Source organism: the organism of the source record quoted next, unplaced genomic scaffold (assembly GCF_019419815.1).
Source record: "Pyrus x bretschneideri cultivar Hongxiangsu unplaced genomic scaffold, Pyrus_bretschneideri_v1 Contig16, whole genome shotgun sequence".
In the NCBI taxonomy this organism is placed as follows: domain Eukaryota; kingdom Viridiplantae; phylum Streptophyta; class Magnoliopsida; order Rosales; family Rosaceae; genus Pyrus; species Pyrus x bretschneideri.
Window position 1 is genome coordinate 307,923 of NW_025999457.1, and position 17,304 is coordinate 325,226.

General features: G+C 39.4%; 1 protein-coding gene and 1 pseudogene across 7 annotated transcripts; one reads left to right on the top strand and one right to left on the bottom strand.

Annotated features, from left to right (window-relative positions):
* The first annotated feature begins 5,983 nt into the window (after nucleotides 1-5,983).
* Nucleotides 5,984-15,288, top strand: LOC103939070 (tRNA-specific adenosine deaminase TAD3). 7 transcript variants are annotated; one of them, XM_009349126.3, is made up of 10 exons: nucleotides 6,390-6,407; nucleotides 6,662-6,783; nucleotides 10,590-10,773; nucleotides 10,859-10,932; nucleotides 11,414-11,535; nucleotides 12,465-12,547; nucleotides 13,103-13,202; nucleotides 13,873-14,328; nucleotides 14,447-14,568; nucleotides 14,675-15,288. In XM_009349126.3, the coding sequence occupies exons 3-10, from the start codon at nucleotides 10,652-10,654 to the stop codon at nucleotides 14,832-14,834; spliced, it is 1,239 nt and encodes a 412-aa protein (XP_009347401.2). In that variant the 5' UTR covers nucleotides 6,390-6,407; nucleotides 6,662-6,783; nucleotides 10,590-10,651; the 3' UTR covers nucleotides 14,835-15,288. The 7 variants fall into 7 exon arrangements, with proteins under 7 accessions (XP_048436673.1, XP_009347404.2, XP_009347401.2 ...); XM_048580713.1 differs by having other exon boundaries at nucleotides 6,391-6,407; nucleotides 10,152-10,773; XM_048580715.1 differs by having other exon boundaries at nucleotides 6,391-6,407; nucleotides 10,152-10,773; nucleotides 14,453-14,568.
* LOC125475816 lies at nucleotides 15,173-17,172 on the bottom strand (annotated as a pseudogene).
* Nucleotides 17,173-17,304: the final 132 nt, after the last annotated feature.

Below are 17,304 nucleotides of genomic sequence, written 5' to 3' on the forward strand. Positions count from 1 at the left end.
TTTTCCTTGGTCGAGGGATGGGAATCCCTGTAACCCGAGGAAGATGAAGGAGGCCGTGAAAGATCTGATTTGCCTATCAAGGGCGGTGGAGAATTGCCCGAGCACTCTATAGAACCCTGCTACAACCAAATGAGATAAGTTAAGAAAATAAGTGCAATTCAGAATAAAGGAAGGCATGATGAGAAAGGTTATTATACTTGAGTGGAGCTCAAAACCTTAGAGGGAGGTGGAGGAGAAATTGTTTCCCTTGCTTCCTGAGAAGGAACATCCTTGCTTGCTAGGGAAACAGAAATAGTGCCCGAGCCCTCGTCAAAGGCCTTTAAACATCAAGGAGACAAATGTCAGGAAAGTGGTTTGTAGAAAACAAAAGGCAAAAGTCTAAGTATTAGTATACCTGAGGAGGAACTTGACGTTGAGAAATAGGCACCTTAGGAGTCGCAGCTGCATCAGCAAAAGAAGCCCGAAAAGTCCGCAAGCTAGTTGCCTCTAAAACCACGGGGATCTCAAGAACTATAGACTCCCCAAATGCAGAGGCTACTGGCTGATGATATTTTTGTGCTAGGGAAGACTGGGAAGAAAGTAAAAGGAAATGACTATAAAAGGAAGAAGACTTTAAGCATAAAAGTGTTAAGGGAAAATACTCATTGAAATCTTATCTTCATCCACAAAATGCAGCATTTCCCCAGTCTTTGGATTGAATTGGGAGGTTGGAGTCACCACCAATGCAGGAACGAGAATAAAAGACTTAGGACTTAAGCCTTGCCTGATCGAATACACAGGTTCTCTAACCTTGGCCTACAAGGAAGTGTAAGTTAGTCATTAACTTCCAAAGTAGTAAATTTACAAATTTAAAGCCAAGAATGAGAAAATATACCTTGGAAGATTTAGCCCGAGAATGAGAAACATGTGCCTCTTGTGCAGGAAGTAAAGAGGCATCGGGCAGAGAGATCCTTTGTTCCGTTATGGCCTGTTTCATATATCAAGCAAAGAGTCAAGAAGAGAGTAGAAAAGAAGAAAATGGAAGAACTCAAAGGAGTAAAACTTAAGATGCAAGTTATACCTCTAGAGCTTCAAGAGTGGAATATTGCAAATCATTGGCCTTTTGATACATCTCGACCCCTAGTGGATCCTCCCTTGAAACAACGATAGGCTTCTTGGTTGCTTAAGGCCCTAGATTCGAGGAAAATGAAGTTGTTAGCTCTTAAACACAAAATGCAAGAATAGAGGGTTGAAGCAAAATTTACTTACTGGAAGCCTTCTGCTTTTTTCTACTCGCTTCAACGGGATGAGCAGTGGAAGACTTAGAAGACTTGGCGGTCTGTACCCTTGTTCTTTTCTATGTTGGGGTTGCCCGCTAACCAGGAATGGAGAGTTAAGCTCAAGGTCGCTCATCGGGCTCGGACTCTAAATAATCTATCACCAATGCCCTTGTCCGACGCATAGCCCGAGGCTTCATTACAAGCTCTGCCTCGCCCTCTGAGTCCCCAAGCAGCTCAGAGACATCCCCACCTTTTCCAACACCTTGTCTCTCTGCTTCAGCCGTAGCTTCTTGAAGCACAAAGGCGCCTACGACATCCTCATCTTGCCCGACGTCCATTTCTATGAGGTTGCCTTGGGGTGCAGGTATAAAGAAACCAAAACAAGTATTAGAAAAAGGCAGATTCATGAAATTTCATAAAATTACAAGTTAACGAAGATAATAAATACCTATTAGAATAAGCTGGTTCTTATGGTGAATCATCTCCTTCCAGTCTTCTAGCTCGCTCGAGCTGGGATGAGACTTGATGGAAAATTGCTTGAAGAGGCGGTCATGGGCTTTGCGCATATCTCATCCATACTTCTTGTTCCATTTTGCTTCCCACCAAAAAGAGAAGGATGTGGAGCATTCAAAATTAAGAGCCATGGGCTTTCGGGCAATTTTGCTCATAACTTCAAGGCTTCGTCGGGCAGCTCGGAAAGTAATGGCTGGTGGAGAATGAAGATGATAGGAAGTGCCACAATGAATGAAGTCAAAAAATGGCACCAGGATAGCTTATCTAAACCCCAACTATCTAGCATAGAAGTTTGCGTGGTAAACCTCTAGCCCATCATAGCGGTCACTTCTTACTCACCAAGCTAAGTCCCTTGGTCAAATACAACTGATAAATCTCTTTCTACATAAAAGACTAGCATCTTCTCCAAATGCGTCTTGGAAGGCTTGGTCATAAAACCAAGGTTATCTCCTAAGCATGGAGACCCCGCATTCCAGATCTGCCTGAGTTCTGCAAACTCTGAAGAAATAAAGACAAGCGAATGTAGAATGATTGGTTGGAAAAGCTTTGGCTAAATTCAAGCAAGAGTAACATCATCAGGGAATTCAAGGTTGGGAGCCCGAAGCTCGAGGAAATACCATTGAAGCCAAAGTTAAATCATCCAAGTTTGACCATTAAGGTTGGTTTCAAATGGTTCACCCTTGGTAATCTCATTCAGGAGATGATAAAGATGAGCAAGGAGGAAGGGGCTTGTTGCCATATCATCGAAGTTATGCAGAGTTTCCACTAAAGGGATCCATTCAACTTTCACTCATTTGGACTTATTTGGGAAGACATGTTTGTTGAGCTAATACAACTGAAAGTACATGTGTTTTTGGTCTCTGTTGGCGTTGGAGGAAGAGAGGCCAAATTCTTTCTTGGAAAACTGGATGAAGCCTGTAAATGAGGTTTTGTAGCTCTTGAAGGTTGAGGAGTTATACTCCATTTGAAGAAAGGGGGCAGAGCTGCCCGAGCTCTCAGCGGTCGGGCGAGAAGGAAGAGCCCAATCATCGGTAACATCTACGACCCTGCCCGAGGGCCTTAGCCTGAAGACCTGGGCCATGTCGAGGATGGTTGGGGACATTAGGCCCATCCTAAAGTCGAAAGTATTGGTGCCCGAGTTCCTAAAAAAAAGAGTTGTTATGAGCAACTCAAGCTTGGCAATGACCGTGGTCTTGGTGAGCATTATCAGCTCATAAATTCCGTTGTTCATCCATTTTTGCTTGAAGGTGGGCTCGAGCTTGTTGACCCATTGTGTCTATGTCTCATCTTTCATGAGTGGGAATGCACGACGGTGGTTTGACCATTTGGAAGACGAAATGCCCAACTTGGCCTGAAATGGGTTAAGGTATACCAATTCTCCTTGGGCATGTTGGTCTCTACTGCAATTGGGACCTGAGATGTCCATGCAGGCCCCAATGAATGTATTCATCCCTCCTTGAAGATAAGTTCAGTGTGCAAGCCTGCCCAAGGGCTATGAAGGCCTTTGAGCAAACGGCGCATGGTGGAAATGCCTTCACCAAATTCACAGGGAGATTGAGTTCGAACAACTTTGGGTGCCATTGAGGATTCTGAGAAGAAGATGGGAAGAAAAAGTTGGAATTAGAAGTAAAGACTGAGAAAGCAAGGAGAAATTTCTGGAAATTATGAAAGTTCTAAGGATTCTGGGAAGTTCAGGAAGTTCGAAGGTTTAAAATTGCTAAGGTATTTGGCCAAAGAGTTTAAGTGAGTATTATATAGTAAGTGGTTGGTTAACGTTGGAATTTGTGGGTTAGTGCAAAGGTTTATTAAACAACGGTTAGTTTAAATGGCGCAAGTCCCGAGTGAAGGCGTGTGGCGGCTATTTAATCATTATTAACACCTCGATTTACAGACTCAACAATGATTAAAGGGGGCACTGTTTGGGTTAATATTTGAACATTGGGCTTAGATAAAGGAAAGCCCAAGGATGCCAGATTAAAGGGGACTTGGCCGAAGCCCAGCATCGAGTCCAAGGGCAAATTAAAGCCTTCTCAGCCAAGATGTAAGCCACGTGCTTACCATTGAAGTGACAAATGATGGAGACTAACCTATAACCAGCCAAAGAACACTTTCTAGTGGCATTCTAAGTAAAAAGCTGATGACTCACTACCCTCCAAGTGTTTTTAGGCAAGAGCAAAAATCACAGCAGTCAGGCTAATTTGCCTATAAAAGGAAGAAGAGGCCCCAGAGTCAAGGACACTCAACCAATCAAACAAACAAACAAACAAACTCTGCTCTCAAGTTAGATTTTGCATCAACAAGCTGTAATCAACCCAGATCTCAGATCTTTTAGTAACAAGCTATCTTTTGTCTAGTGTAAAAGCTCTGTTATTTCCCTCAGTGGTGTAGTATCAATTCCCTTGTGTAAACTTATTTACCATCCATCCCTTTTTAGCATATAAACCCTATAATTTCAAGGAAAAGTAATTGTAAGAAGTTCAACCTTGCCATACAAGGTGAAATCTTGCCCGAAGCTCTTTGTTTGTTTTCTAAGTTAATAGATCTATTACTTAATGCATTCTCCAGTATGTATTCAAGTCATATCCACCTCTTTTCCTACTTTAAGAGTCTCATTTGTATCTAGATCTAGTCACTTTAATGGATATGCTTTCATCAAAATCAATCAAGAACCAAACAAATGACTTAAGGAGATATGGACTCCCTTCATTTGAACATACAAGATTATGAATTAAAAGTCCTTGTTCACAAGGCAAGAAAAAGAACTTAATGTGGACTTAACCCATCCACGACAATCCTTTGATAACAAGAAATCCGATTAACTTGGGGCGCAAAGTAATTGACTTAAAACACACTTGTTCTACATCTGCTATACTAAGATAGCAGTGGCACGCCTAGCACTTAGTTAGTTTTGATTACAAGCCTCAAGGCCTACACATGAGGCCCCACAAAGGCACATTTCAGAACTAACTTTGTCTTCTTCTTGTAGCACATCAACAAGCAAGAGCGCGACTACACATCCAAAGTGTCAATCCCTTGGGAAGCTGTGCTGAGGTCCGAGGAGCCTTCTTCAGCGAAATTTTTGCCCGAACACCTATATCTTAAAATTCATTGTCCACTTGTGATTTGTTTTATTTTTTTGTGGTTATTTTGCGAGTTACATCAATTGCCACTTAGTATGAGGGTCTAGTGATATTTTTTTCCACCAGTGAGTGAGAGCTTTTAGGTTTGATTTTTGCCAAAGGCTAATTTGAACCATATTATTGCTAACTCATTATAAAGGCTAAGCCCACTCCCTCCCCCTTAGTATGGATAATATCATTTGTTCAAAAAATAAAAAACACGATGTATAACCTTCATTATAGTATTCTTATCCTACTCATGACAACTTATCATGCGCTAACAAATACATTATATACATATGCAATTAGTGTAATGATGTATTTATGTAAATACAAATAAATTAATTAGATACCTTTTGCAATTTGAGAAGCAAGAATTGGCACATAGACTCCAGTATAAGACTTTCCTGAAATATACAACAGATTTGGTTTAAACTCTGAGAATTGCTGAGACCACTGTGATTGCATAAACAGTACGTAATTCTTAGCAACAAAATAGAAGAAACAAACGAAAAAGAAAATATATAGCATCACAGGACAACAATTTTAATCCCCTTTATAATCAATAAGCATATGATGATATGTAATATGATATTGAGGAGTAGATTAATTCATTAGAAAAACAAATTAATTACCTGGAGGAGAAAGGCATGGGTATCAAGAGCAGTCTGGATATCCCGAATGATATATTTGGTTTGGTTTTGAGAGTAAGAAAATCCAACACCAGCAGAAGAATCCAAATAAATTATGTTGGAAATCTGATAATTAATTAATTTAAGTTTTATAAACAGTATGTGTGAGGACATGCAAATCTCACACATCAGTTTTTTTTAATTTTTTTAATATTAAAGTTACGTTTTTTCATTAAAATTTAAGTTCTTTTGTCTTTTTTTTAAATTAAAAGTTAAGATTTTTTTTATTAAAATTTAAATCTTTTTTATTAAATAAAATTATAGTATAGTTTTTTGTTAAAATAAATTTAGCTCAATCCTCATTTCTCTTTCGAGCCCACTCTAAAACCCAACCGGAAAATAACCCAAGTTACCAACACGTGACGTGACCCATCAACGCAAAAAAAAAAGATAAGAATATAAAGCAAAGTGAAAAGATAGCCTCGGCTAAGTTGTTGTCGAGTTGGGCACAGTGACAGCCAGCCGAGAAGGAAGAATACTGGGAGAATTAGGGTTTCAGAGAAAGAGCCGTAGACTCTTCTCACCACCTGATCGATCAATCGCGCGTCTTCCATTACTAAGGTAAGTCCCCCAATTTTCCAGATCGATTTTATCGAAACCCTAATTTTGTTTCTGGATATTCTCTTCCTAACCCAAAAGAATATATTGACGGTTTCCGCAAAATCCTAACAACTGTTTCAGCTCAATTTTTGTTTTTAATTTACCAATTTTTTTTATGTCTGATGATGGATGTTGGCGTGTCTCGATATGCAGGATTAATTCTTTGCTTCGTCGAAAAATGGGTAATTTGATACAAGAGTCGCCAAGTTAGATGGAGGACTGGGGTAATACTGCTTGCTTTAATTCCATCTTAAGTATTCCTGTAAAATTTTGTGAGATGTGTTTGTGGGGTTTTTTTTTTTTTTTTTTTTTTTGTGGGTAATTTTTGTTGATCTTGTTATATTCTCTTAATAATTGTTATGTTTAGTACTTACCACCTAAGTTCTCTTGCCTAAACCTTTGAATAACAATTCCTTTGCTATAATTGATATAAGTGGAGTTATTTTGTTTACAAAGCTGGCTTTTTTCTCTGCTTCAGAAGATGAGAAAGTTTCAGCTCTCCCTGCTAAGGACCAACCAATACATAAATGGGATGACGAAGATGTGGATGAAAATGATAGTACGGAGTCATGGGAGGATTTAGATGAACCTGCTCCTCTGGTACGATCAATAACGCAGTTGTCATCTTATTATTTTGTTGAGTTTCTGAAAGCAATTTTGTTCCTGCTCATCATTCAGAATCCCTGTCATAGGTTGATTGATGATTGTTCTTGTTTGAGTACTAGCTAATTGGCTGGGGAATGTTTCATGTATATTTATCTTTAAAATGACCACGAACAACATTGTTTTTTTTCTTGTGATGTGAAAATCCAATTTTGTATCTTGCGGCAATATATGCATATAAATGGTGAAAGGCACACGACTTTTTAATATTATATGGGATGTCTTTGATTGGTCACACCATATATTGTCACTTTGTACTGCATTTGTCTATGCATAATAGTAGTCATATTACAAATAGTTCATTGAGCGGTAGTTCTCTTCCTTGCCCTTAATTGAAAAATGAAAATAGCAAGGTTCTAAAAAACGCTAGGCGCTACTTGGGCGGCGGGCTAGCACCTAGCGCCTAGGCATCTAGGCGGTCTAGGTGGATTTAGGTAAATTTCTTGTATATCTTGTAAGTAAGTGCATATTGACACTTACAAAAAATTATACTGGTATAAAATTCATGAATACAATAATAAATAATAAAATAATAAAATGCAAAACTAGTATCCAAAGTTCAAAATTTAAAAACACACATATATGCCATATTAGTTAGGATATTTTGAATGGTTCTCTCTATTTTTCATAAAAATAAAAATAAAAATCCCATGTATTGTGTGAAGAGGTGCATGCATCCTCCCCAATTTCAAAAAGCACGTGGGGTGACCCTTACCCCCCATCCCTAGTCCCCATCCCTCACATCAGTCAAAAAACCCCCTTTTCATACCTTGAAAACCGAAACTTTTAGTAATTTTATTTCTTTTCTTTTTCTTATCTGCTTCGTCTTCTTTCCCACTTCTTCTTCTTTCTTTTTCTTTCCGTTTCCCTTCTGTACATTTTCCCTTTTTTTCTTGTTTCCTCTACTTCTGAGTTCCTCTTCTTCGAAGGAATTCATAGAGAGCGAGTCGCAACAGCTAAGAAGGTGGTGGTGCACAAAGAGAGGGACTCGAAGCGGTGGAATTTCTTCTCTGGAAACCTCCACTCCGCCTACACAGCCGCCTTGACCGCCGCCTAGGCCGCCTAAGAGCGCCTAGGCGAGCGCGTAAAAGCTCCCTGATTTTTCTTAACGATTTGGACCTAATCGCATCAGCATCACCACGCCCAGCGCCTAGGCCAATGCCTAGGCTTTTTTTTAGAACACTAGAAAATAGAGACTAGGTTTGAGAAAAAGGGTTCCACATTATTGTCAAGTTTGACCTCCTTTTTTGCAACAACTTTGATTGATTTCAATGACTGGATTTATTTCTGCTTTACTGTTGAAAGTGAGATTTATAGTTTAGGCCATATCAAATGGTTTTTTATGACAATTTTGTACTAACTGGTTGACCACTCAATTTAAATTTTGCCGACTCCATTAGCCTATCACCCTGACCTGCTTCACACAAAACCAAGCCCTTAAACGGTCCGAATCTGTTTCTTGAACTGACTGGATTTTTTGGTCCGCCTGCTACGGACACAGAAATTCGGTGAAGATCTCAACTTCCTTTTCACCAACCTAAAAAAGGAAAAACAGTGAAACTTTTTTCTGTTTTTGTATTTTTTAGCACTTACATGTAAATGCTATCAACCACCGGGTTTCTTGTGACATAAATAGGTTATTGTTGTTGAGATGGGAGTGCAAGTCTCTAAAAAAACCCTTTTGAAAATTTCACAAAAGCAATAACTTTCAAACTGAAATGTAGTAATTTCCTTGTTCGGGTTTATAAACATAAAATTTAAAATCCAATGTTAGTAAAAAATCCATGCAATCTGGAGGTCATGAATCCTGAATTTTAAGCTTCACGTAAGTAGTGTCATTTCTAAAAATCCCAAGACAGTAGGAGGCTTAGGAAAAAATTCACAACAATATACATTCTCACAACCACCCTCACCACCTTGCCACGGTCACCAATTCACTACACCTCCATCATGCCTTGGAAGAGAGCAATTTCTCTATCATCAGTCCATTTTGTACCGTTTACAGCAGCATGAGCACCTACTTCTTATACGTCGTATTGGGATTGGGGCACTCTGCATTATAAATCTTAAGAGTTGAGACGAGCTGGGGTCTTACACTTCTTCAGCATGTACCTAATGCAACCAATTTTGAATTGTATGAAGGAGTTCGATATGTGCTTGTCTCATCTTCTCTAAGTGTATGACCATAGCTCGTCTCAGGACTTGAAATGTTTATGTCTCTCCATATTTTTTTCGACGAAAGGGTGAATTCATTACCAAGACAACATAATTAAAAAGAAAGAGCCTCAGTTACAATATGCACACAACTAATTTTTCTCGTCCCAGTCTATTACCTAAAGCCATAATTCTGGGACACTTTCATACATTCGTTAAGTTTTCCGTTAGAACCTTCGCTATTGACTACGTGTCACATGGACATTAAAAAATTTTAAAATTAAAAATTTTAAAATAATTAAATAATTAAAACTGAAAAAACTAAAAACCCCAATTCCTTTCCCTTCTCCTCCTCCGCTCGAGCTACCCGCTTCTCCGAAACCCCATTTCTCCATTTCCCTTCCTACCTCCTTCGAGGAAAACAAACTGGAACTGGGAACGTGGACGTTGTCGGCATCGAACTGGATTCGTCATTGTTTTCTCTACCTTGGTCCTGGAGCCCAACCCTCTCTCGCTCCGCTCCTCCCTTTCCTTCCCCGATCCCCTTGTCCATCTAGAATGCACCCTCAAATCCATCTCCTCCTTCTCCACATCGTCTGCGGTAGTCGATAATCAGAGAGGCCCAAGAGCCCATTCTAGGTAATTTCACTAAGTGCTAACTGGGTTTGTAATTGAACCCAGAAAAATCTCTGGTGGGTCTGAGTCCATTTCGAGTCAGACCTGACACGCAGCTCATAGAACCCACAAAGAAGAAGGAGAAGAAGCAGAGAGAGGCGGTTGAGGAAACGGGTAAGCACTCCATTGGCAGAGTCCTTTGACACTCTTTGTTCATAAAGAATCTCAGACAAAATCTAGATATGAATCAACCCCATTACCAAGATTTGGTTTTGGAAGAAAAACTCAAATCTTGAAAAAGTGTCATTACTAATTTGATTACGTATCTTAGGGGCAAGGGAGATTTATAAGAATCACATGGGGAGGTGGGTAAGTGAAGGAGGATGATTACATCTCTTCGGCTTGATCTCAGAAACCCAGAAAGAGTTCCTTATGGTTTAGCTTTTAGGGTTTTTGTTTTTTTTTTTTTTCATAAATTTTTTGTAATATACATATGGGCCATATTGACACATGTCTTCCATTCATTGTTCACGTAGGCATCACATCATCAGTTAACTGTTCACACAGGCATCACATCATTCAGTTAACGGAAGTTATGACGGAGAACTACGGATGTATGAAAGTGTTCTAAAATTATGACTTTAGGTGCTAGACTGGGACAAAAAAAACTTGATGTATGAAATGTTGAAAACCAAAAAACTTTAGAATAGTAAATTGAGATTAACCCTTTTTACTAATTAAACCCTAAAAATCAAAATCTACCTTGTCTTTGAATGAAATTTCAATTCCTTTTTTGCAGGTGGATAGCCATCCAAAGTAAAGTTTAAAACTTTGAGCTGCAGTGTTTTGTCAATTTTCAAATATTAGTTTAATCTTATAAAGTCCATAAACCCTAAGAAATGAAATTATTCCGTTCCATGTTTATTCTGGTTCACATAATCAGTGACTTACGTGTTACTTGGTGGTAAGTGAAGCCTCCAATCATCCCGGCAAGTGCAACAAGGTCTACTAGTGGTAGCTAGGTTTAAGCTAGAATATGGAGGAGACGTGGCAGATAGTCCACATCCCCGACAACCCCCCATTCCCTCCCGACCAACAACCTACCGTCGATGCAATTGCTTCACTTATAGACCCTTTATTTGCCAATACTCTCGTAAGGTAAGCTTGGTTTGCTTTACTGGCGGCCATGTAGCACTTGTTTAATTTCTTTCTTACTTTTGACAAAATTGATGTAATTGTGTAGGCGTTTGAACCAAATTGCACCGCTGGAAAATCTTCGGCACATCAAGCGGGTGCACAAGAAATTTGTTCAAGGAGGTCTGTCTGTATCTCTTAAACCCTAAACCCATTTGTTAAATTTATTAAGATTATCAAAAAGCTAAATTGTGTGTGTGCTCGACTTGGTTCAAAAGGGTTATTGGTAGTGAATTGGAGATGTTCATTCGTTATCCAATGGAGAAGGTTTTCTTTATTGCAATTAGTCAAAGAAAGCTACACCTCCCTAAGATGGGGTGTCCTGCCCTACATCGCCTCTAATATGCTCTAACATGTCTATCAAACCAAAATAATAATCAGCATGACAAAATTGTTTATGAATGTTACCCTAGCATATCAATAGGATTTGTCTAACACTTATGCATATTTCCAAGTCTTGCTGGATATTCCCCTGATTTGGGGTTCAGGCAGCAAGTAAATGACGGCCAAGATGATAATTACCTGACATGGTTACCAAATTGTTCTTACTATCTTATCTTTCGGGTACATCCAATTCGGTGTTGACTATCAGTTCACTATACAGGAAAAACTCAGTTGTCTGTGATACTATGTCTAGCTTCTCAAAATGGTAATCAGTTGGACAGCATTCAGAATGATGTACAGGAGCTGATGAATTCCTACCAGTTGAGTCCTTTTATCACAAAAGTGGGTCTTTCTCTTTTTATTTAACAAGGTTTGACTTGTACTTTTTTCTTCATCTGAAAGTAATAATAGCAGAATAACAAATAATCTGAACATATGTATTGCCCATTCTTGTTGTTATGATTCTTTTCTATCATGACAAAAATACATTATAAAGACTACTACTGTACTATTGGAATAATTATGGTCGTAGTTGTTTAAGTTGATTATCTTAAATACTTCAGTATGTAACCTTAATGTTTCTCTTGTTAAAATATTGCACAGTCAATAAATTGACATTACGAATTAAATAGCTCGATGAAAAATACTATTAGTTATGAATCATCTATTATTTTGTTGCCAAGAAAGAATGAACCTCTTGTTTTCTTTCTTAAGTTTTCTTTTATGAAAGTTGGGCCTCTTGTTAATTTATGTTAGGATGTCTGCTTGATCACTCTAGGAACATTTACTTTTCCTCTCAAGATGCTTAGGAAGAATTTGCTCGTGCTTGATCGTAGATTTGAAATATGGTGGGCTTTGATGATGTAGGATCAAAAGTGTTTTCCTAAGGGAGTCATAAGGTCATAAATCCATGGATTTGAAATATGTTAATTACTACCATTTTTCTTCTTCTGTATAATCTTATATCTGAATGCAATCATTTTAATTGTGTTTTACTGAATCCAAGCTTGTCTTTGGACTTTGTCTTACTTAATACTTCACTTTCATGCTATTTATTTGGGCCTTGCCTTGTATATACAGTGATATGGATCCGTTTCTTTCACATAAACTTATGACCCCATTTTGGCTATTGAATTTCGATTTGTTTGAGAGTTTGTTATTATCTTCTGAAGGCCTACTCTTCTTCTAGTAGTCTCCAAACTTGCTTTTGTGTTTGTTTCCTTTACCATTAAACTAGACTATGGCCAACATCTAAAGCCACTCAATTTTAGGTCTGCAAGTATGCTGCATCATCAAAAGAAGAGTGGGAAGAACAATGCAAGTTATGGCCAACATCTTATCATCCCCCAACTTAGTAAGCTACCACTCTTTTAATATTAAATGTAATCCAACTATGCTGGTTTACGTCAGTGTTTTTTAGCACTATTTTTTCATTTTTCATGTATTGTTGATGTTCAGGAGTCTTTAGTTTTTTTCTTTCTAAGATTGAGCTGAATTGGAGGTGAAAGATGTCTCAGTAACAATGAACACTAGTCCTAGATTTGTTCCTGAGCATAAATGATGGAGCAGGGTCATGCGATAGCTTCCCTTGATTAAAATCTAGGGTCATGAGGAGGTGAAAGTTGCCTTATTTATATATGAACGAAAATTTTCATCACAACTTATATGCACAAACTCGAAGCTATGCTAACACCAACAGGAAAACATTGGCAATTACTAGTAGAAGGCATTATATTGGATGGTTACATAAAACTTCCTTTCTATCTGCACCTTTGCAGTTTAGTTTTGTTACTTGCTTTTTTCTTGGTGGCTCCTCAGTTCTGCAGTTCCGGAATAGATATGTCAAATAATTATTTGTTTAACATTATTCTGACTCTTTTTGTGTTTGCCCGTGATCTTTTAAATACAGTAATATTGAAGGCATTACTGGATTCAGTCAAGAGGACTCACAATCAGTCTTCAGCTTCATGAAGTATGCTATTCAGTTGGCAAAGTCTGGTGATAATTTGGTAAAGTATTACTCTCACTCTCAACAGGATTGGTATTTAGGTCGTCCTTTCCTGATCAGCTTTCTAATATTCAAAATGACGCTAATACTTTGAAAGTATTCCTGAATGAACTGGAAGGGTTGGGGTGAAGTCAATTTTGTTATCTCTTGCAGTCTTATTATTTATTTATTTTTCAGCCAGCGTCCTGTTGTAGTCTTGTTATTGCTTCGCATGGATCAGCATTAGTCTGAGGACTACAATAGTCTACTCTTGAGAAGATATTCACTTTTCCTTTTAAAAATAATGAGAAAAAGGCTATCATAATCTTGATTGTTAGTTAATTCTGCAGTAGGAACTAAGTTCTATACGAAACTTGTTAAAGTTGATGTAAGGCTTACGACCTGATGTTGATTTATATTCTCAACACATCCCCTCATGTGGTTGGCCTGAGCGCAACATGTGGATTGGGTGATGTAGAGTATGTGTGACCAAACTGGTCTTAGCTTGTGGATGGATTGCCTGCTATGATATCATGTGAAAGTTAAGGCATCCAACCCAAAACCAAATGGCAATGGGTGGAGAGTTCAAGGAGTTCATTTTGTGCAATGCAATGCAAGGCCTCATTTTTTGCATACCACTGAGCCATGCTTGGTGCTTGCTATATAACTGTTCTCCTTAACTCTATCTGCAGGAAGTCAACGCTGCAGTTATAGTGGATCCTTCTGTTAAACAGGTTATTGCGAAAGCATGTGATCAAACTTGTTCTTGCTATAATCCCAAAAACAAGATCACCCTTGAAACCAGCTGCATTGAAAAGCTGGAAACTTCTGTTTGCCATGGCATTTCAGGTGGTGCATTGAGCCGTAAAGAGCATTCAAATGGCTTTCCAGCTAAATCAGAACAGTTGTACACCGGCGTTTCTTGTTTATGTCCTTGGGGATGGGCTGAGCAAGAATCAGACATGAGTTTGCGTTATTGCCACCCTTTACGCCACGCTTCCATTGTTGCTATTGAGTCTTCTGCTGCCAGGGACAGGCTTCTTTTCCCCAGTTCGGGAAAAACACAAGATAAGTCATTTGAAATGGACCGCATGCAGTCTTGTTCAGCAGCCTCTCTGGCAAAGAGACAAAAGACCAACCCCACAAATGTGAGTTGTTTCTTTCTTCACAATATATTTTCATTTCCCTGATATATGCTACTTCACAGTTGAAGTTGTTGGGGCTGGCTTGTGTTCAAGTTTTTATACTTGAGTCGTCTTATCACAGATTCAGGTTAATGGTGAAGACAATCTGGACTTGAATGGTGAAGGTTGCAGCAGATCGCTATCAGCGAGGCCTTATCTATGCACAGGTTTTGACATGTACCTTGTTTGGGAGCCGTGCATAATGTAAGTTATTGAAACCGATCGAGCTCTGAGTTTAGATTTTTTTTTTTTTTCTATTATGGTTAAGTAATGATAATAATGGTGTTGTGATTGTGAATTGTATATGAAGGTGTGCAATGGCACTTGTGCATCAGAGGATCAGGCGGATATTCTATGCATATCCAAACCCAAAAGCAGGAGCATTGGGAAGTGTCCACAGACTGCAAGGCCAAAGAAGCTTGAATCATCACTATGCTGTTTTCAGGGTCTTTGTGGGGACGGACATTTGAAGCTTCAATTCCCCCGCTTTAGCACTTCACTCTCAGCATCGAGCCGTCTTTAAGCAACTCGGGGAGTTTGTGTCGTATATCTGGTTGGATTGCATACGACTGTCCCAGCCTGTGGTCGTCGACGGAATATGATGCAATATAGTCAAAAGGCTGGAGAGGGGCCCGTGCTGCCCTTTCAGCCCAGCATACGTCACTTTCCGCAGATGATGTTCCTTAAGGTAGGTCTCCTAAGAATCTGGCTTTCCAAAGACGAAACTCTTGGGCGGGAACTCCAAGCCCTAAATTCTGGATTGGATTGGATTGGATTGGATGGGGGCTCTGATCTTTTTCTTATTTTGAAAATATGAATTTCATTCCATGAAGAAGAGCATACGGCTGATGGAGGCTCTTAAATATTCAATTTATAGTTTGGTGGGGTCCCGCTCTAGTCTCTATTGAAAATTAACATTTCTCTGAGAATTTATTCCTATTAGAGATGCCGCGTCTCAATATTTCAAGCAAATGCTACCTTTAAAACGGTTTGCCCAAATGGTCGTCCATGCCAGAATGCTTCATTGCATGATATGGTACACAAAGCACGGACATGACGGACCACCAAAAATCCCAGCAACTAAGAAGAGAATGTTGTGAAATCACTAAAGAGCATCGGAACACTCCGACTGACTGAGAAGTTCGTATGCTCATAAAACTAAGTATACGACAAATTCATCGACCATATACTTCTCTCACTCTCTCCTAATCCACCCACCTTTCTCCGCCAACTATTTCTTGATGACATGACTTTCTACCCCTCCAGTCGTGATCTCAAACTTCACTTTAGACACTGATCACAAGATATTCAACATATGCACTCGATACCACTACAAATCAGTAACCAAATAAAAAACAGTATAACACAATTCGCACTTGGCGGCACCACTTGTTTCGACTGCTTTGTGAACCTGACCTAATCCTCATTGATCCCAAATCCTTTTGTAATGCAACTGAGGAATCTGCTCCAGCTTGGTTATTGGAATCCAAATTAGCTGATTCAATACTGACTCCTCTCTCCGTAGATTTCCTATGTTCCTCCAACTCAATGTCTCTCATTGCAATAACATGCTCTTTAGCCTTCTTGTTATCTTGCTTGCTGGACTTCCCCAACGGAGGGGCTTTTGTAGAATTGGCAGCTTCAATTTGTCATTTCGCACTACTTGGTGATGGAGAAAGACCGGCATGCCCTGTCACTTCAGCTGTCCAATTACTACCACCCTGGGAAACAGTCTCCAAGGAGGTGATCAAGCGGTGGATTACGGAACAAGCTGTTCTTGCATGCCAGCAGAGCTCATACTCGACAGACTTCCCCTTGAACCCTTCCTGGCTATCTTGTTGAATTCGTCCCTCAAATGCTCTAAAAATTGAACAACCCCGGTATTCCCCAAACTATCATCAACAATAGTGAAATAAGTCCTTTTACCCACCGTCTCGAAATACCACGTTCGAAAAGGAGGACTCTTTTCCAAACACAAAGTCGCCAAGTTGCCAATTTCACAATCTCCGCCATTATACACTAGAGGATCCGGTTACCCCTTAACACACAACAGTAGTAAACTCTATCTGTTGGTCTGAGTCAAAGTTTTAGGTGGATTAGGAATTTGTTTATGTTTCCTAGTTTGGTTGTAACTCTCTCTTTAATATTCCTTGTATCACAAGGAGAATGGTTGAAGATTCCAGCCAGTGCTAAGGGGTAATGGATGTAAAGAGCCTCGAAGAAGAATACAATGCTCTTCTATCAGATAAAGCTGGGGAAACTGAGTAGTTGAAGATTCTGCAGGACCAAATTGAGTAACTGCGGGTAGACTGTTTATCAGGCTTTTGTAGGAAGACCTAGGTGTCGTCTCCATTCTGGTCCATAACAGCCCATGGCTATTACAAATAGCCTCTGCCTGCTGCCAGGACCATAAGTAGAACCGACATTGCTATTGGACGGGGACATTGCAGTTATGGCTTCAATCAGTTTCCCTTTGTCTAGTTGCTGCAGTATGCTTGAAGTCTCCTTATACAGAGAATCTCAAAGAAAGGCCTTCCACATCTTTTAGAGAGTCACTCAATGGTTCTTCAGGAATTGTCATGATCTGAGGCGGGTGGTGGGGTGACGGATTCGGGAATGTGTAACATGGGAGTGGTAGTTCGGCAGTGTTCAGGCCATGAAAAACGGTGGATGTTCTTTAGGCCGTTCTGTCTGCATTCGAAGCAGGGGTTTTCTTTTCCTCCAACAAACTGCACGAGAGAGTCGACTGACTGATTCTTGCCGGAATTGGCTTGGAGGATGAAAATTCGAAATCGGGGGATACTCCATGTCTATGCTAAATAGTTATTTTACCATTCGATATTTGCAGCTGCAATAGATGAACAATTTGAAGCCAGCGGCAGCAATTACAGACCAAAATAAATAATAAAAGGATAAGAATTTCCCTTTTTTTATCTCAAT